The 21,204-nt window shown below is 42.5% G+C and overlaps 1 protein-coding gene across 4 annotated transcripts in view; it reads left to right on the plus strand.

Annotated features, from left to right (window-relative positions):
- Positions 1–3,748: 3,748 nt before the first annotated feature.
- Myom1 (myomesin 1) overlaps positions 3,749–21,204 on the plus strand; it is a 123,408-nt gene continuing 105,952 nt past the window's right edge. Inside the window, exons 1-2 of one of the 4 annotated variants that reach the window (XM_039083797.2) lie at positions 3,749–4,129; positions 8,321–8,667. In XM_039083797.2, the coding sequence (XP_038939725.1) occupies positions 8,348–8,667 (320 nt within the window). In that variant the 5' untranslated portion in view covers positions 3,749–4,129; positions 8,321–8,347. Of the gene's footprint in view, positions 4,130–4,470; positions 4,603–8,320; positions 8,668–21,204 lie in introns of those variants that run through there. The other 3 variants (XM_039083799.2, XM_039083798.2, NM_001191584.1) reach the window with 3 other exon arrangements.

Here is a 21,204-nt window from a genome sequence, read left to right on the forward strand (position 1 = left end):
GAGAACCAACGCCTCCTTCCCTGAAACTGTTTGAGCTTACTGGCGGCATAGAGCCTACTCTGGGGACACAGGAGTAGACAGGATCGCAGTGGATGTTGGGACCCTGCCTTACCACATACCTGCTAGGGCTGTACCATCACGGGCTTGCCCCTTTTTAGGATCACTGACCCAGAAATCCTTCCCTTCTGCCCAGTTTGGAGGTCGTAGCCTGCAGGGCCTGATGGAAGACTGTGCTGGCTTCATTTTGCCAGTGCTCAGATAACTAGCTCTAATTTTAGCTCTAGAACTGGTTCATTTAATAACGAGGTGAGACTTGGCCTCTCATAAGAATTCTAGGCCCTGCCTTCCTATCCTTCCCTCCCTCCTGTCGTCCTCATGCCCCCTCCCCTATTTGCAAACCACAGTCTTTAATGGAAACACAAACACATGTGAATTGTTTTCAGGGACTTTAGAAATTAAAAACATTTAAAAAACAAAACCAAAAAAACCAAAAACATGCCGATGAGTGGGCATCTCAGAGGTGAGTTGTCAACTCTGAGCAGTTTCCCTTTTTAGTACAAACTGTTCTAGATCAGTTTATGAGTGAGGACAGAGTAGAAGTCACGCTCTAGATTGACAGCACACAAAAAAAATCAATCTAGAGACAACTAGAGAGCAAATGTGGGTTCAGAGCTTTAGAGGTGAAGTGGTTCTTGAAGTCATTCAATAAACAGCAAGATTAGACACTAGATGCCTCAGATACCTGAAGCCCCACCTCCGAACACACACAAACACACACACACCACACATATACATACCTACACGTTCACATACATATACATACACTCACCATATACACATACTACACACACACACACACACACACACACACACACACACACACACACACAGAGTAACTTTAAGCTAGGGAGGATACAAGCTAGTTACCATACAATTATAGGTAACTAGAGCTGCAGCCTTCAAAAGAGCCCATGGAACAATTCAGCAAAGCTTTTTCTTTTTTCTTTTCTTTTCTTGTTTTTTTTTTTTTCCATTCAAAACAAACAAATCAACTAAGGAGCAAAACCTTATCATCAAAAAGGAAAAGAAAGCTCACATTTTAAAATTAGCATCGACCTAGTATCTTGGTCACTTCTCCTACTAAATCTCTTTGTCTTCAGTATAAACATGTTTAGGGTAAGATTAGTTATGATTTTATTTTTTTATTTTTTATTGGATATATTTCTTTATTTACATTTCAAGTATTATTCCCTTTCCTGGTTTCCTGTCCATAAACCCCCTATCCCCTCTCCCTCCTTCATAAGGGTGTTCTCCCCCATCTATCTCTCCTTACCACACCCCCCCACATTCCTCTGCACTGGGGGTCCAACATTGGCAGGACTAAGGGCTTCTCCTTCCACTGGTGCCCAACAAGGCCATCCTCTGCTACATATGAAGCTGGAGCCATGGGTCAGTCCATATATAGTCTTTGGGTAGTGGTTTAGTTCCTGGGAGCTCTGGCTGCTGGCATTGTTGTTCTTATGGGGTTGCAAACTCCTTCAGCTCCTTCAGTCTTTCTCTGATTCCTCCAATGGAGGTCCTGTTTTCAGTTCAATGGTTTGCTGCTAGCGTTCGCCTCTGTATTTGACATGCTTTGGTTGTGTCTCTCAGGAGACGGCTATATCTGGTTCCTGTCAGTATGCACTTCTTAGCTTCATCAATCTTATCTAGTCTTGGTGGCTGTATATATATGGGCCACATGTGGGGCAGGCTGTTTCAAGGATCTTCATTGGAAAGAGAAGGAAAATTTTAACCACAGGGCCTGTCTCAGCCACCTTTCTTCCCCATTGGTAGCATGACATTGGATTTCCCTCTTTGTTCCTGTCTTGTAAAGGCAAGGGATTCGTTCAGATTTTGTTTCATGAAGCACTAACCCGGATCTCTTATTCTGTTACCTATTCTGTCATAATGTAATTATTCCTGGGGACGTCTTGTTCTGCTGTGCTGTGCTGTGCTGGCTGTACCACAGTGCCGCACTGGTCAATCGGCTGTCTAGAAATGCTTTGTGAACCAAACTGAACAGATGCAGATCTTTTCTTTTCTCCTGTTGTAGATATATGAGTTTTAGTTGTGAGTTAAAGCTGACAGCCTAGGAAAAGGCATTTGTACTTTTAGGTGGAACTTAGTTGTCATTATTATTATTGTTATTATCATTATCATCATCATCATCATTATTATTATTTTATATTCCATTCCGTAATGATGCTTCTTTCATCCCCGGACCCCCGCCGTCTCCCTACACAGAGTAATGATCTGCTACTAATTACTTTGTGTCCTACTCTAAAATGAAAACGAGCCGGCAGAGTTCTAGGGGACAGATGCAACTTACACATTTATTTTGTCTTTTACTTAATCATTACTTTATACTCAGAAAACATTAACATTTTTCTAATTAATTTAAAGAGAAAATTGTATATCTACCATAAAACCATTACTTTAAGGAAGGGAACTATCTAGAATTCTCCCTCTCCCTCTCCCTCCACTCCCCTCTTTCTCTCTCTCTCTGTGTCTGTCTGTCTCTCTCTCTGCCGCCTCTCCACCCTTTTTGGGATATAGAGGACTGAAATTATAGAATTCAGTATTTTTTATAGACAATGTGACCACAATAATCAGCAGGAAAAAGAAAAGAAAAGAAAATCTCTTGGAACTATGCGAGGCAAATCTACTAGCTAGAATTCTTTTTAATAAAAAACTTTTTATTGATACTTGGTGAGTTTCACATCACACACCCCAGTCCCACTCATCTCCTTGCCCCCTCATATCTGCCCTTTGCCCTTGCAACCTCCCCCCATAAAATACACACACGTGTACACACACAAACACACACACACACCCCACAACCACCACCACTAATAACAACAACAACAAAAAACATAGGGAACATCTCGTTGTGGAAGCTGTCATATGTCACAGTGCGTCCCACAGTGTATCCCTCCGTCCACTTATGTTCACTTGCAAATGTTCATTGCAATGAGTCATTGGTTTGATTCCAGATCTCTGGCTTCTGTGACACCATCAATACTGGGTGCTCATCAGAACTCCTCTTGGTTATCCTGTTGTTACCCTATGCCACGGAGAACTGCAGCTTTGGAACAGCAGGACTGGCCCTTTGACAAGTCCCAACTGTTCAAAGATGATATAGATTTGGGGTGGGCCAATTCAGAGCCCCGGATCTGGGTCTAGGTGCACCAGGTCTCCCTTATCCATACTGCTCCAGCAAGGCCACCCAATGCCACCACTGGCAGGTGACAAGGTCAACTCTCCCGCTCTCATGCCCTTGGTACTGGATAACCCACATCTGCACCTCCGGAGCCAGCTCCACTGTGATACCCAGTCGTGGTTCAGGGCCCACTCTCCCACATACTGCAGCCTGAGAGTGGCAGGGTCAGCTCTCCCACACGCATACCCTTGGAGCTGGCTTATCCACACCCCTGCCACCAGGACCAGCTCCACTGTGCTACCTGGGTCAGACACACAGACTGCTCTCCCAGGTGCTGCTGCTGCTGGTAAGAGATGGGGCCAGCTCTCCAGATCACTGAAACCAGCTCTCCCATGGTGTCTTTCAACGCTGTGCTGCATGTGTCACCAACAGCACACACAAAGCTGTATCTTGGCATTAAGATTCCATGAGGTCCATTTCGAGGATCGGATTCCTACACCTGTTTTTAGCTCCAAACACAAGCGGCTCGTTGCCCTGCACATTCACTTACAAAGCAGTAAAGACGTATTGAACACAGCCCCAATAACCGTCTATTTAAGTAAGTCCTCTATTTGGTTTTAATCAGGCCGCACTCATTGAGCCATTAACCTAATCCCACTGCTCCTGCAGCTTCCTGCCGTGCTCTTCTCTGGGTTTGGGACTACCCCTCCCCATGTGCTGCTATATTTATCCACCTTCTTGGCCATAAAAGGCTGGCTGTGGGGCCCTGACATTCTGCTGCCTGACCACATGCATTATTTTTGAACTGGCCCCCAGAATCCAGTCTCCAGCCCTGCCTCTTAACTTTTTCTTGGGTTCAGCCTAGGTGGGTCTTCGTTCTCTCCTGCTCCTCGGCTGCAGCAGTGGGACATCCCCCCACCCCAGAAACCGGTAAGTGACACAGGGGTGGCAAATGTACTCCAGTAGTTTCTGTCTGCCTTCTTGCCTCAGCAAGGAAGTAACAGAGGAACTCCTTGGAAGGGAAAGCAGGGCAGAAAGGTACCTGCCTGGGCTGGTTGGCTGTTTTGCCATCTTCTCTTGAAATTAAGCTGCTGTTTCTGGAACCGAAAGATCACGTTTGTCTCAGGTTCAATGAAAGTACTCTCTCAGGGAGAGGAGTCCTGAAGGGTTTGCAGATCTCCTCGAGTGCAAATTAGGTCAGAAGGATACAAATTCTCTTTAAAGCCACTAATTCAGGATCCAGTAACTTAGCTCTGGGGGGAGGGGGAGGGGCAGTGAACTCTGGCGTGAGAGAGGCTTGTGGACAAACTCTCGAGAGCATTGTGATATTTCTGACTTGAAAGTGACTGGATAATACAGAGGTGGCAGACCTGGCTCTACGATCCCGAAGCTATCTGCCTTCTGTAAGTAATTTCCATCAGCTTTTGGCCCCTGCTGCCAGTATTAAGAGTATTACAGTGCGGTTGCAATTATGGAGTTAGTATTTCTTCCTAACCTTCCAAATTATCTTTTTTAGAAGTTAGGTTTCAGAAGCACAGAAGACAAAACAAAAACAAAAACTAAAAAACCTTTATTTCTGACACATTCCAGCTGCTGTGTGTTGGCTCACTTGAGGAAAGGAAGCAGCTGGCTATACTTTGGTTCCAAGGGTCAGTCAGCACTGGTGACTTAAACCATGTTTACTTGTAATACATGACCCCTGTATATTAAATAGTAGATATTAATAACCTAAGTATACTTGGGGCCGATAATGAGGAATGGAAAATGGAATTGGGACAAGGCATTTAAATAATTTTTTGTGAGAATGATAGCATTTTGAACCATCTGGGTAGCACTATTAGTTTATAATACAGTGAAAGATCTTTTATTATTTGTAGTCACTCTGATTGACATCATTACAGAGACTTCCCTAACATTTCATGAAGATAATACAATGTATTCTAACCCTTTCATACTGTAAAACACCATCTAAAATTATTCAGTAAGTATAATTCTGCATATTTAGTAACAGAAAAAGCAAATCTATTTAAGGATTGAGGCACAGTTGCTTGCTAGTAGCTATCCCCCCCCCCCCCCACTTAGAAAAATGTCATGTGGACTGGTATTTTCCATGGGACCTCAGATATATATTTCTGGAGTAAAGTTTGCTGGGTTTTCTTCTCTAGAGAGCACACATTGACTTTTTAAACAGCTTAAATAAAATCTAGTTTTAAATATGACAAAAAATTAAAAGGATTCGCTCCTCACTTAAGAATTTTAAACAAGACAAGTTTAGAAGAAAAAAAAACAAACCTTTGCTTAAAAACAATGTTCTTACATATTTTTGAAAATAATATTGTAGGGGTTGGGGATTTAGCTCAGTGGTAGAGCACTTGCCTAGCAAGTGCAAGGCCCTGGGTTCGGTCCCCAGCTCCGAAAAAAAATATTGTTATACATGAGAGTATTTTTTAAAAAACTAGGGGGAGGTATCTATAAAATCACCATGTGCCCTCGTTTCCCACGTGGCTGATAGTCTTCCTTTTGGTGAACTCGTGATTTACAGAAGTAAATATGAGGGCTCTGCAAGCAGAAGCACTTCCTGCTAAGCCTGATAGCCTGAGTTTCATCCCCAGAGCCCTCATGGAAGGAAAGAGTGGACCGATGCTAACAAGTCGTCCTCTGTGCTCTGTGTCCGTGCTGTGACACACATGCACCCCCAGACACACAAAATTAACTGATAGACAGATATGACACTGCTAGAGCCACACTGAGGCCAGATTCTTAAAGATTTATTTATTTAGTATATATACATAAGCCGTAGCTGTCTTCAGACACACCAGAAGAGGGCATCAGATCTCATTATAGACGGCCATGTGGTTGCTGGGAATTGAACTCAGGACCTCTGGAAGAGCAGTCAATGCTCTAAACCACTGAGCCATCTCTCCAGCCCGAGGCCAGATTCTTTATATTCCTATATATATTTGCTCATCTTTCTATATGGAATAAATACCATTTTGCCCTTTTGAAATGTTTGCATGATTTGAAGGAGCTCACGTCTATAAAAAATTGTCAGACTGCAAGGTTTAGCTTTAGGGCTTTCCTGTGTGCAGTCACTCTCACCTGCCTCCCTCCACCTGGTAAAGGGTGTTACCGTGCAGTTTTAGCTGATCTGAGACTTGCACAAACCAGGCTGGCCTCAAATTCACAGAGACATCCACCTGTCTCTCTCTGCCTCCAGAGTCCTGGGATTAAAGGTGTGCACCACTGCCCAGAGATCTTCCTGGTTCTCAGTTTCATCTACGAGCCGTTGACTCCGAGATTTAGATATCCATCCTGTACTTTAAAGTCTCACATCTGGCTTCCCATTTAAAACCTCAGCTGGACTGTGTAGCAAGTACCTCGGATGGAGAACACCTCAGGCTGGTTTTGTGTTTTTTTCTCATCGCAAGATGATATTTTTGTCTCTTCCTCCTCTCAGATAATGGCAACCTCAGTCTTCTAGTTAGTCAGGCAAAAAGCCTTGGCAACATTTCACACTCCAATCGGATGGTCCGGTGACCATTGGTTATCCCTTCAGACCATACGAAGGGTCTGAGCCCTTCTTACTGGTGCTCTTATTAACATTAGCCAGAACTAGAGAAGTGACCTTTATATTTCTCTACTAGATCCACAAGAAGAGAGTGTCCAGGACTAGAAAGTTTAACCCACAGAAATATATTTCCTTTCAGTTCTGGAGCCTAGAAATCCTCCAAGTGTTGTCAGATTTGGACTTTTTTTTTTTTTTTTAAATAAAGCTACTCATCTAGAGGACCCAGGTTCAGTTCCCAACACCTACATGGCAGCCCAGTGCCATTTATAACTTCAGCCCCAAAGGTCTTTTGCCCACCACAGGTGCCAGGCACACATCTAATGTACACACATAACATGCAGTTAAAACTATGATAAAGCTGCTGACGGCTTGTAGACGGCCTTCTTCTCCAATGCCTACATGTGGTAGTCACTCTGTTATGTGTTCAGACATGATCCTCCCTTTTATTCTGGAGATACCAAACCTGTCATGCAAAGGCCCCACTTGAATAAGCTCATTTCAGTTTAATTTTCCCTTTAAGGACCCAGTTTTCAAATGGAGTCCCGTTCTGAAGGATTGGAGACATTTTAGCATATCCATCTGGGGGAAGGGGGTCATAATTCAGCCCAGTACAGCCCTCTAATTGACCTCTTAGCTTTATTTCAACAGGATTGTCAGTTCAGAATCTTCTAGTAGCTTCTCAGCTCTCTGAGTAAAAGTCAAGCCCTTAGTATCTACTCTATGACCCCATACTATCTGCCCTTCACCTCTTTGACACCATTTGTACCTTCTCTGCCTCCTCCAAGTCTTGCAGCCCCGTGGTCCTCAGTTCTATATGGAGACTGATGCATTCCCTCTTGCCAGTACTTTTGCATGGGTACACCATCTGGAGCTCTCTCCAGACAGCCTCTTGCTCAGATGTCTTTCTCCTTTGTAGCAGTCTATAATGAGGATGTTTTACATTGTATCCCCTCTCACTTTACTCCACAGCTCTTAGTTTTCCTTTGTATCAGTTTCTAATGAGATGTTTTACATTGTATCCCCTCTCTTTATTCCACGGCTCTTAGTGCATTCTAATATACTTCACAGTGATTACCTCTCACTGCTGTCAATCTCCTACAGAGATTCCTACAGAATACTCAGCCCTGCCTTGGGCCACTGGAGTAGGATTTTTGTTGTTTCCCCCCCTGTACTCGTACTGGGATAATTTCAGGCTCCTAGCAGGTGCTTATTTTTTTTTAAATGAATGCCACATTACTTCCCATCATTCCACATCCTCCTAAACGAAGCACACATCAGAACAGAGTGTTAGAAAATTAGAAGTAGGCATCACAAGAGTGTTTGGGAGAAAGGCACCATAGCCAGAGAGAAAACTCTGTTCAGGACAAGAAATTATGGCTAATGATGGTGGTGCATGTGTGGGCCTTTGAAGAGGGGGATTGTGGGTACCCAGTTAAGCAGAATCTACATCCTTTCCCATTCACTTCTCAGAACAATTGCAGACTACATTTTTCTCCATTGGTTGAGATGAATTGTTCTTTGGGATCATTCAATAAAGAACTGATTTCTTGCAGGTTGCCTCCTCCCCTCAAGGGCACGCGATGTCTTTGCCTTTTTATCAGAGGTCCCACCAGCACTATGATCTCAGTTACCGTAACAAGGACCTCCATACCACCATGAGCCACTACCAACAGGAGAAGAAGCGCTCTGCGGTCTACACCCATGGCTCCACTGCCTACAGCAGCCGTTCCTCCGCAGCACACCGCCAGGAGTCAGAGGCCTTGAGGCAAGCATCAGCCGCCTCCTACCAGCAGCAGGCCTCGAAGGCCTACAGTCTTGGAACATCGTCATCCCAGCATTATCAAGGGTCTGAAGTCAGTCGGAAGACAGCCTCTTCGTATGATTACGGCTATTCCCATGGGTATGTCAGGAGCAGCCCTCCAACCTTGGGCACATGCTCTAAATAATCAGATTTCCTGTCTTCTTAAATATTACAGCCCTGTTTTACCAGGTGTGTGTGTGTCGGGGTCAGGGGTGGGGGTGGGGACTGAGCACTGTGCCTTAACCTTTCTCCTATCTGGGCTGTTTGATGTCCACAGAATTTCCAGGTCTCACTGGAATGTCTGGCTTGAGTCATCTGCTATGGTGATATTTCTAGAAGCAGGAAAGTTTGGTTTCTACTCTGGCAGCAACAGAGGCAGAAAACATCTTGACACTCGGCAGGTTTTCTGGCTCTCGTGATGTTTCTGCTTAGAGTAAAAGCCAATACAGAATTTAAAACACACAGGTCCTAGGGCATTAATCCCCAGCAGAGATGCACAGGAAAATTTCAAGGCCTGAAAACCAATGCTCAAAAGTCTGAGCCGTTACTCGAGCGACAGATGTTTTCTTTGTCCGGAGTACTTTGCACAGAAGCGTAGCCTTCTCTCAGTGAGCTGAAGAAGAATGGGAGCAAGCAAATGGTGTGCCAAATTAGATTATCAACCAGACACAACGAGGGAGACGGCACTCCCAAACAAGAAAGCTATGTTAGGATGCTAGGAAGAGCAAAGCGTAGATGAAGGTTTGTTCTGCAAAGCAAACCCAGACTCTCCTTTCCTCGGGAACAGCAAAGGTAACATAAATGTGAACTATTATATCTAGAAATTTCCCACTTCGATCTCTTTGCCGGGGTGGGAGTAAAAGCTGCTTTCCTGACTGAGGTCTTCTGTGTGCAGGAGGGAAGTTTCCCTCTTTCAGGCGTTTTAATTTAAGCGTATGTATGTGTGCCTGCTGAGTTTATGCGTACCACAGGTGTGCACGTTTCCACAGAGTTCAGACGAGGGTGTCAGAGCCCCTGGAACTAAAATTTTAGGTGGTGGTTGTGAGCCCCACAGTGTGAATGATGGGAATAGAGCCTGAATCCTGTGAAGGGGAGAAGTGCTCTTGACTGCTCAACCATCTCTATAGCCCCAGGACACGCCATTATAGTGGTTTATAGGCTGTGGTCCAGCCAGTCTAACAATAGCTATCAACAGAAGGTCCAAGAACCCAGGAGTCCTTCGGTCTACAAAGCTGGATGTTTCCTCTGGTCTCCAGCACATGCCCAAGTCCTGAAGAAGTAGGTTGTAATGCCTGTGTAAGAATGGACTTGTCAGTGAGAGTGAGGGCAAACAGGCAAGAACAAAAGCTTCCTTCTTCCACATCCTTTCCATAGGCTGCTGTCAGAAGGTGTGGCCCCGATTAAAGGTGGATCTGCTCATCTCCAAGGTCTCGCCTCCTTAGAAGATCCATATTAAAATTGTGTTTTACCATTTCAAGTGATTTCACTGAGAAAAACAAATCCCTCACTGGTATACCCAACCACTTGGATTTTGGTGAATTCCAGATATGTTAAAGTTGACAACCAGGAATAACTACCACAAGCCCACCCTCTGTCAGCTCGACACCCAATCATATCTTCTCATGTCGTGATTGATTTCCAAATGAAAATAACAACCAGGTTATAATTGTAGCTAATAACAGTTCCACATACACCTTCAAATGCATTACATATTTGTCCATGTCGATATCATGTCTAACATGATATAACTATCCATCAAACAACTGAAATGCATTATAAATTTCAGAATAGGTGACAGTGTACCTTGAGGGATATCCCTTTAGCATCTCAAACCTTAATATGATAACCACTAATTTTCTCTTAACTGATGTACATTTATCATTGCATGATAATAAACCTGAGGAAAGAAAACACAAATATCTGTACAAATACTCTCTTAACAAATATGACAGAAACACTCCTGTCATTTATGATCTTTGTTTCTGCAACTGGTCTCATGGTCTTAGCTGGTATTTATAACTACCTGCCTCTACTATCCATCCTGTGTTTCCTCCAGCAAGAACCTCAGCAGGTTTCAAACAGCAATCTTACTGATTATTGGATATCAAAAAAGAAGTGTTAGAGTGAGTTTTCAGTCACTCAAAGGAGGAGGCTGCTAAGACATCATCGTGCAGTGGAGGCTTTCCTGGGAGAAGCCCCACAGTTCTGCAGTTACCTTAGCTGTGTTTGCATGTCTAGCCCAGTGTGTTGGGTAGATGTTTGTTTCCTCAGCCTGAGGCAATTTTTATTTTACCACTTTTAAGAATAAAACATTTTGAGCTGGAGAGATTGCTCAGCGGTTAAGAGCACTAACTGCTTTTCCAGAGGTCCTGAGTTCAATTCTCAGCAACCACATGGTAGCTCACAGCCATCTGTAATGGAATCTGGTGCCTTCTTCTGGTGTGTCTGAAGACAGGCACAGTGTACTCATATACATAAAATAAATAAATAAATCTTTAAAAAGTGCATCAATTAACAGAGCATGCCTTTCCAGCTTAGGAATTCAAGGTCATCTTCAATTACACAGTGAGTGGGAAGATAACCTGAGCAACAAAACAAAAACAACAAAACATAACAAAACAAAAACCAATCCCCCCAAAAAAAGAATAAAACACTGTATGGGAACTAAAAAACCACATGTAAGATATATGCAACTTTTGGGCTGGAGAGATGGCTCAGTGGTTAAGAGCACCGACTGCTCTTCCAGAGGACCTGAGTTCAAATCCCAGCAACCACATGGTGGCTCACAACCATCTGTAATGAAATCTGATGCCCTCTTCTGGTGTGTCTGAAGAGAGCTACAGTGTATTTATATATAATAAATAAATCTTTAAAAATATGCAATTTTTTTTTCGGAGCTGGGGACCGAACCCAGGGCCTTGTGCTTGCTAGGCAAGCGCTCTACCACTGAGCTAAATCCCCAACCCCAAAATATGCAATATTAAATTAAGTCTATTTATAGCCTACAGAAAAAATTGCCAATCTTTAAAACATAAACATTTCAGGGCTATGTGGCTTATGATCACCTACTTCCTCTAATCCTCATCTCTGATGCATTGGGCTGAGGTGGATGTTTTATAATAAACGTTCTATCTTACGTCTTCTAAAGTTTAAGTGTAAAATATATGTCTGAGCAACTGGAAAAGGTATCTCTCTCTGGGAACACAGAATGTTCCTGGAGAGATAATGCAGTGGCCTGTGTGAATCGATGTGGAGAAGGCAGAAACTCTGAAATCCCTGACCTACAGCTGTCTTGGTGTCGGGGACAGTGACCTCATGAGCGCTTCTGACAGGTTCAGTAACAGAGCCCCGAGTCTGCTGGGGTTTACCTGGAATGTACGATGGCGGCTCACTCTGGTCCACTCAGACTGGGACAGGATCACTCCGCATATCACTGTCATAGGTCATATTCTGCCACGGGATATTCACCAGGACCTCGAGTTGGCTGTAAAAATGGAAATAGTGTCGCTGAGGAGAATCTATTTCTTTTAGCGCTTACTTCAAATGGGTCACCTTCCAAAGGAGAGTCGGGAGGAATTAGCACCGCGTGTGTGCGTGTGACAGCACCGGTTTGTTCTCCTGAGAATGTTCCATAGCTACATTCAGGAACTTCATTTAGGGAGGCAGCTGTCTTGCAGGGAGGAGGATTAGATGTTAAATATCTATTTTCCTGGACTGTCTGCACTGGGTCTACAGAGATGGTATTTTTATTATCCTGAAGTTGGTAGCTAATTTCTTGTATATTAATTTCATCTTCCCAAGATAGAAGAATTGATAGACTGTTCTACGTTTATATTTTTTAAATGTTTTTTTCTTTAGCTCCATTGCAAACCATTTAATCTGATATGCTTTATTTAGACTCTGTATGGTATCCATATTTCTCTATAATCTGAGATATCATCTCAAGTATTAGTAATGGGACAGGCTTTTTGGAGAGAGTGGGGGATCTTGCCGTGTAGCTTCAGACAAACTATTTTTTTTAAAGATTTATTTATTATATATAAGTACACTGTAGCTGTCCGCAGACACACCAGAAGAGGGCATCAAATCTCATAACAGTGGTTGTGAGCCACCATGTGGTTGTTGGGATTTGAACTCAGGACCTCTGGAAGAGCAGTCGGTGCTCTTTTTTTTTTTTTTTTTTTTTTTTGGTTCTTTTTTTTTGGAGCTGGGGACCGAACCCAGGGCCTGCGCTTCCTAGGCAAGCGCTCTACCACTGAGCTAAATCCCCAACCCCGCAGTCGGTGCTCTTCACCACTGAACCATCTCTCCAGCCCAACAAACTATGAAAGGAACAAACCGTGAGCATTTCCCCATTTCTACCCCACATCTTACTCCACTGTGTGTGGGGGTTGGTGTTCATCAACAGCGTGCGATGTTCAGACGAGACTGAGTTCAAGATTCTTGGTGGGAATAGGACGAGCTAGAAACGGGGCATGCTGGGAGAGAAAGTGCCAGTGCTGTCTTTTTCTTCATATCTTTCAGCATAAAAAAGAAAGAAAGCTGATATAGCCCGGAGGCAGCTCAGTCTCTCTTCTTTAGAGCTAGGAATAAAGATGCAGGCTCAACATCTTTAGGTTGCTTTTAAGTTTATTCTGAATGGAAGGATTCCTCCTGCTAAATGAGATATCTGGATTGTGAACAATGTTGCTACTAAAGGCTCTTTGCAGCGGAGAGGCATCCCTCTGCAGTGGATGTAAGCACTAGGCTAGGTCTATTTTTAGCCTGTACTTTGTGGTTAGATGTCCGATGCTAAAGTGTAAAGTATGGAGATTTAGATGTGCTCAGGGCTTGGCTGACCTTAGTGCGTCTTAGTTGGTGTCAGTGTGGCTGCCCCACTGATTGGTTACTATGTTATAAAACACATTAAATGCCTTTAGTACATGGTTACATTGAGGAAAAAAGACCCTCCCCCACAAACAGGACAAACCTTGTCAGAATGGCAAGATTGATGATTTATATAGCAGTGGTATCAACAATAAGTGTCATCAATGAGGAATGCAAGGGCTCTGTGTGTGCACATGTATGTGCATGCAGGTATGGAGACCATAGGTCAATGTCAGGTGTCCTTCTCCATTACTCTCCACACTTTCGAGTCACACAATCTCACTGAATTCTTTAGAATTCAGCTGGATTAGCTGGATAGCAAGACCCTGGGCTCCTCTCATGTCCATCTCCCAGTGCTGAAGATATAGGTGTATGTTTTTTTTTTAATTTTTTTTAATTTATTATATCTAAGTACACTGTAGCTGTCTTCAGACACACCAGAAGAGGGCATCAGATCCCATTACAGATGGTTGTGAGCCACCATGTGGTTGCTGGGATTTGAACTCAGGACCTCAGGAATAGCAGTCGGTGCTCTAACCACTGAGCCATCTCTCCAGCCCAGATATAGGTGTATGTTAAACATTCAGCCTTGTCCATGGGTTTTGGGAATCCCCATGCTTTTATAGCAAGCTTTACATCCGAGCCATAGTCCAGCCCATGTTCTGTAACTCTGGCTGTTCTACTTTTGCTCCACTTTCTTCTAATCCTCAACTCTACAGGAAGAAATATGACACCATTATGTTGGTACTTAAGTATACTGTAAGAGGGCTAGCAATATGGCTCTTTGGGTAAGGTGCTTTTGCCAAATGGATTGACCTGAGTTCAGTCCCTGTGCCTGGGGTGAAATGTTAGGTCAGTCAGCACCCTCCCTGCTGTGGGGAAGCCCGAGGGAACTGTTTCAGCAGACATGACCTTTCCCAGCACTCTCTGGGAATGAGGAAGCAAATTTGATGTCACATCTAGTCAACCCCAGCACCGTCTACGCTGTGATGTGTCAATGTGGCTTGTACCAGGAGAGAACAATTGAGTTTAAAAGAGGCAGCCTTAGACACAGGCATCTTTATTCTACTGTTAAGTGTCTGCCCAGAAAACAAGGAGCAAGCTCTCCCATTCCTGGTATAAAATGGATCATGCTGGGTGTGGTGGCTCACATCTTTGACCCCAGCACTCAGGAGGCAGAGGCCAGCCTGCTCTACAGAGCGAGTTCTAAGACAACTAGAACTATGCAGAGAAACTCTGTCTCAAACAAAACCAAAACCAAACAGCAAACAAAAGCACTGTTAGAGGACCACCAACACTAGACGCTTGGTCATTACAGAGGCTGACAGTTGCACAGCAAGCTGTGACCCCTAGTTTGACCCCTGGAGACCAAGGAAAAGTAGAGAGAGGTGTTGGGTATTATGTCAGCTATAGACTCTTCATATAGATAGGGTCCAGACTTCTTGTAGGTCGAGAAAGTTCCTTTCTGGTCTCATTTTCTTGAGAGTTATTTAAAAATATTCACTTTTTCTGTTCTGTGTGCTTAAGTATACGTATGTGTACCATATGCATGCTGGAGCCCGAGGAGGACAAAGGATCCCCTGGGAAAGAAGACATTTGTTAACTGCCACGTGGGTTCAGGAAACTGAACCTTGGTCCCCTGCATGAACAAACGTGTTCTTGACCACTGAACCATCTCTCCAGCCCCCAACGAGAGATTTTAATATATAAAAATTATATATATACACTAAATTTTGTCAAAAATTTAACACCTATTTTAGACGACAATGTGAGTGAGTTTTATTTTTTATTCTATTGAAGAAAATGAACTTGGAATGACGGGGGATTACTTCCACTTGGTTTTATATCCTATTATACTTATTTTTTAAGGACTGGGGTTAGAGCGAACATCTCTTTTGTTGGTTTGATTTTTGAAACAGGATATCTCTTTGCCTTGGCTGACCTGGAGCTCACTAGACCAGACTTTGAGGTCGTAGACCTCTGCCTCTTGGTTACTGCGATTACAAGCGTATGCCACCATGTCTGAAATCTATTAGATTTAGGGTTTTTTAAAAAATTCTTTATTTATGGTTATGCATGTGAGAGACTGCTCCTTTTTTATGTGTACCATGTGCATACCTGGTACCCAGGGAAGCCAGAATGTTGGATACTCTGGGACTGGAGTTACAGATGGTTGTAAGCCACCATGTTAGGGCTGGGAATTGAACCTCAGTCCTCTATCGGAGTAGCCTGTGCTTTTCACCACTGTGCTATCTTTCCAGCCCCAGATTCAGCTTTTCAGTGCTTTGTGAAATTGTTTATGCTTCCACATTCATAAAAAGAACACTGGACTGTGGCCATATCTGGGTGTCTTGATCAGAAAATACAAACTTCACAGGATGAATCAGTGTTATGTTAATATATTCTTTTAAAAATATGAAACTAATCACTATCACCTCTTCTTTGCATGCCTGACATCATTCATCAGTAAAAACCATTTAGGTGTCTGCATTTTCTTGTGAGAATATTTTAGATTGTTAATTCAATTTCTCGATTTTGGTCACTTCGAGTTTTCCATTTTGCTGTGAGATGGCCTTGGTCATTTTGGTCTTTATAGGACTGTCCCATTCCATTCTAGTTGTCTAGTGTGTCAGCACAGGGACATCTGCATACTTTCCTACAAGTCTCCTTAATTTGTAGGGCTGATTATGTTGTTTCTGCTTTTGTTCTTGGTTTTAATAGCATATTTCCTTCTCTTCATGATTAATCTGCTGAAACTTTTGTCAGAGTTTCCTTTGGGGTCTTCATTGACGTGGTTATATATATAATATAAATATATATTTATATTCTGTTTCCTATTCTATTTCCTATTTCATTGCTTCTTCTTTAACTTTATTATGTCACCCTTTCTCTTGTGCTCATTTTAATCAACTTCTGGTAGCATGTATGTGTTTAGGCATTACAGGTTGAACAGTCTTTTTATTCTAGTTAAGCTTTACCTTCAAGCTATATCTCCTATCCTTCTTTAATATTACCTTTTATTTTGAGGCACGATTCACTCTGTGATCCCCCTGCTTCAGCTGTCCTACAAATTATATTCAAACCTCCACGCAATGCAATAGGCAACTGTATACAAGTTTCAAGAAGAAAATTACTTCTTTAAGAGATTTTATTTATCTTATGTATGTAAGTATACTGTTGCTGTCTTCCTACACACCAGAAGAGGGCATCAGATCCTATTACAGATGATGGTTGTGAGCCACCATGTGGTTGCTGGGAATTGAACTCAGGAGTTCTAGAAGAACAGTCAGTGTTCTTAACTGCTGAGCCATCTCTCCAGCCCCAGCTGGAGTCTTGATATGTTGTGTTTTGTGTTTTATCATTGCCTTTTGAAGAGAGGAGAGGATGAGCAACTACCTCAGTACTGGGAATCCTGCCTCTCTACATTGGTCGTGTGTGTGTGTGTGTGTGTGTGTGTGGTGTGTGTGTGAATATATGTGTATGTGTGTATATGTGAAGTGTTGTGTGTGTGTGTGCATGTGTATGTGTGTGTGAGTGTGGGTATGAATGTGTGTGAGTGTGTATGTGCATGGGTGTTTGTGCATGTGTATATGTGCATGTATAGTGTGTAAGGGGCAGCACAAGTTCACATATTGTGTGTAAGTTGAGAGCAGATGTCTGTTTCTAGTGTTTTTCTCAGGTGTTATCCACCTTCTTTTGAGACAGACTATCTCCTTGGCTTGAAGCTTGCCAAGTAGTTTCAGTTAACTGGCCAGTGAGCCTTAGGGTCCTGGTGTCTCTTCCCCTCAAAGACTAGGATTAGAAATATACATTGTTGGGTTGGGGATTTAGCTCAGTGGTAGAGTGCTCGCCTAGCAAGCGCAAGGCCATGAGTTCGGTCCCCAGCTCAAAAAAAAAAAAAAAGAAATATGCATTGTTGCACTTAGCTTAGAAATATACATTGTTGCACTTAGCTTAGAAATATACATTGTTGCACTTAGCTTTTAACATGGGTTTTGGGGATTGAATGCAGGGCCTCATGCTGACATGGCAAGCACTTTATCAACTGAGCCATCTCCCAGGTGCCTGCATTGCTCTTTTAAAATAGCTCTACAGCTATTAAAACTCAGAGTCAGGGTATGATTGCGGGATAGCAATTTGATTTCACTTCAGTCAGTAAGCATCTACCGAACGTCAAGTATAGATAGAATCAGTGCTGGGGATCCAAAAGTTGCTAAGTTCAATCTTCAGTAGGAAAGACGGCAGAGAAGCCAGCAACGCAGTCCAGTCTTGAGCACATAAGGATGAATGACCCTGAGTCCTCGGCAAAGGCAGCAAAAGTAGCCCATGCTGCACTGCTTTTCTTGACAGAGTATTTTTCAAAAAGTACATTAAGCATTCCCATACCTACCTATTTCAGGAACCACAACAATTCCCACAAGTCATGTGATAATTACCAACGTAATTTTAAGGGACAACATCTTAATTCATGTTAAGTCTAATGGTTATCTTATTTTTATCTGGCCTGTGTTGATTTTATAACACCAAGCTCTGATTCAATAAAGACATCAACATCAGAATCATTCTAGGCAATGTGGAATGGTATCAGGGTGTCCAAAGTTGTGGGGAGGGGCAGGGAGGGTCTGGGGGGAGAACCACAAATTGGGAAGGTATAGGGATCTCCTTTAAATTTTTCGTAATAATTCAGTGTGTCATCAAGGGAGACTGTATAGTTGTGCATTCAGAGAGTTTACGGATAAATAAGTATGTGAGAATAAATATGTTTTGACTAAGTGCACTGTCGCAGAAGTTGGAGACCAGCAGCATAGTAGCAGTGACACTAAGCTGACGATCAGGAAGGCATGGGTACAAATCCCAGTTCAACCACCAGCTTGCTATATGAACATGTGAGAAAGGCTGTGATCTCTGCACCCATAAAAGAATAACCTATTAAATAAGCATCGTCAAGAAGTTACTGTCTAGCTCTAGTGTTCTAGAAAGCTTTTCATTTTGCTTTTCCTGTTAAGTATTATTCTGGCACCGTCCAAAAGAGAGAGAATACTTTTTGTGAGTCTTGTTCTGTAGCCTTCACTGTCTTAGAGCATGCTATGTAGATCAGGTTGACTCAAACCTGTAGTTTGGCTCTGCCTCCCAAGTGCTAGGATTACAGATGTGAGCCAGCACAATGGACGGAGTATTTTATTTTATTTTATTTTTTTAAAAGATTTATTTATTATATATAAGTACACTGTAGCTGTCTTCAGACACAACAGAAGAGGGCATCAGATCTCATTATGGATGGTTGTGAGCCACCATGTGGTTGCTGGGATTTGAACTCAGGACCTCTGGAAGAACAGTCAGTGTTCTTAACCGCTGAGCCATCTCTCCAGCCCAGACAGAGTATTTTAATTAGATGCACATGCCTGCTTATTTCTGAGTTCCTAGAATGTTTCCAGAGAATGATTTCTGGCCTTCGACTCCGCCCCCCTCTCCATGGTGCAGCTGGCTATAGATAGAATACATGCCTGCCTGGATACTTGTCTAAAATCTACTAAATGTAGACTTATTAACAGAGCTATGACTTAGTATTATTCATGTGCAAAGAGATAAACCTAGACACAGCCACAGACGGAGCACGCTCAATGTGATTGATCTGATTAATTAACTTCCAGGAGCACAGGAAACTTCGTGATCTGAGTCAGTAATACATAATAATCAACACAACTTCAATAGGTAAAACACCTACATAGCTTTATGTGTGGCAGCTTTACCTTCTACTCAGAAACTGAGAGATGAGACAAGGAACCTCACCAAAATTTAGATATGACTCAAGTCCCAAGAAATTAATAAACCCTTATCTAGGTTTTTAGAGTCAAAGAAGCTTAAAGTCTACACACTTTACTCTTCTGGAATCACTTTTCAGCTTAATGTTTGATGTATTAAATGTTAGACTCTGGTTTCATGGATCACAATGAAATAGACTGATTATTCTTTTCAAATAATGGCACTGATTATTAGTACGTGGTTCTTCAAAAATGTATTCCTAGTTTAGTTTTGTTTTCTAGTTTCAGTAGATAATTTGGAAGCTGAACATAGTTGCATGCACCTGTAATCTCAATATTTGGGAGGAAGAAATATGAGGATCACCGTGAGAGTGGGCCAGCCTAAGATATATCAGGATCCTGTCTCAGTCAATCATTCAGTAAATAACTTGACATTACTAAGTCATCTAGTCAAATGGTTATTTAATATCTACTTCACACACTTTGTAAGAAACACTTAGCTAGTTGTGGTTATACATGGCTTTATTACAGTACTCAGAGTGCAAAGGTGGGCAGATCTCTGAGTTCTGGGCTAGCCTGGTTTACATAGTGTGTTCCAGGATAGCCTGAAATCTTGTCTCAGATTTTAAAAGGAAAGAAATAATGAGTTGAATAAGATTTAGAAAGGATAAAAATGTAGCAACCTTGCATTTCCTATGTAATATTGTATAATGTGTAGCAACATAGTACTTTTTATTAAGCTTTTTAATATAAAATATTAAATGGGAGCTAATGCTATTGCCACCAATCTTTAGCATCTAATGTAACTATTAAAACTCAGCTACTATGATTCACCTGTAAGACTAGGATAATCTTATTTGGGGTATGTTCTGTATAATACGTTCATATTTGTCTTCCAGGAAAAAGGAACAAACAAAAATAATGGGGCATCCTAACTTCTATTGCAACCAATCATGGAAAAATGAATTTGCAAAAAATTTGCTCATAGAAACAATAATGAAAAAATAGAGTAAAAATAGAAGGGTAACGAGAAACTTCCACTGTTCTCGAAGTCAGGAAGGCAGCGATACACTTGATACCAGGGATTGTTTTGTGTAGCAATGGAGTAAAGAGGTAGAAGCAAATCCAGCTTTAAACTCAGTTTCAGCACAGGCTGTACTTTGTGACCTGAGGTATAAAGTGCACTCCTCTTGCTGGACATCAGCCAGGGACAAATTTCACTCTGGCTTCCAATGGGTAAGCAATCCACAAGCTTGATTTCAAGATTCTAACCTTTAGCTTTAAACCCACACCATGGAAACGAGCTAGCTTTCACCCTGAGTTGCAGACTCAGGGAGGACAAGGTGTTTGATACCTTGATACCTCCATGAGATCTCATCAGATCAATGGCAGTGCCCACCTGGCACGCACAGCACAGTTAATAGACAAGGCGCACAAATATTCATGGGTTTGTGCTTAACGTCTACTCAGAAAACTGGGTCCCTGTCTACCCTGGAAATCCTTGACCCTTATTGTTTTGTTCAGCACCACTTGCTTTCTGTGCCACCCAGCTTTATACTGTGTGCATCTCTGGCCTGTGTTCTGCTTTTGATATAGGTAATTCTTTTTGCTTTTATAAATGTTAAAAACAATTATTTATTCCTTGTGCGTGTGTGCGTGTGCTTGTGTGTGCGTGCGTGCATGCCTATAGAAGTCTATGTATGTGCACCATGTGCACAGAGAAGTGCTCTCAAAGGCCAGAGGGCATTAGATCTCCTGAGCTAGAGATACAGATGGGAGTGAGCCACCATCTGAGTGTTGATAAATAAAACCCAGTCCTCTGCGAGAGCAGTAAGTGCTCTTTAATTCTTTCTCTCCCTCCCTGCCTCTCTCCCCCCTCTCTTTCTTCTTTTTTTTCTTTTCTTTTTAAGACAGGGTTTATCTGAGTAACTGGTACAACCTCTGGCTGTCCTGGTACAACCTCTGTGGAACAGACTAGTCTCAAACTTAGAGATTCTCCTGCCTCCGC

This window comes from Rattus norvegicus, chromosome 9 (assembly GCF_036323735.1).
Source record: "Rattus norvegicus strain BN/NHsdMcwi chromosome 9, GRCr8, whole genome shotgun sequence".
NCBI lineage: Eukaryota > Metazoa > Chordata > Mammalia > Rodentia > Muridae > Rattus > Rattus norvegicus.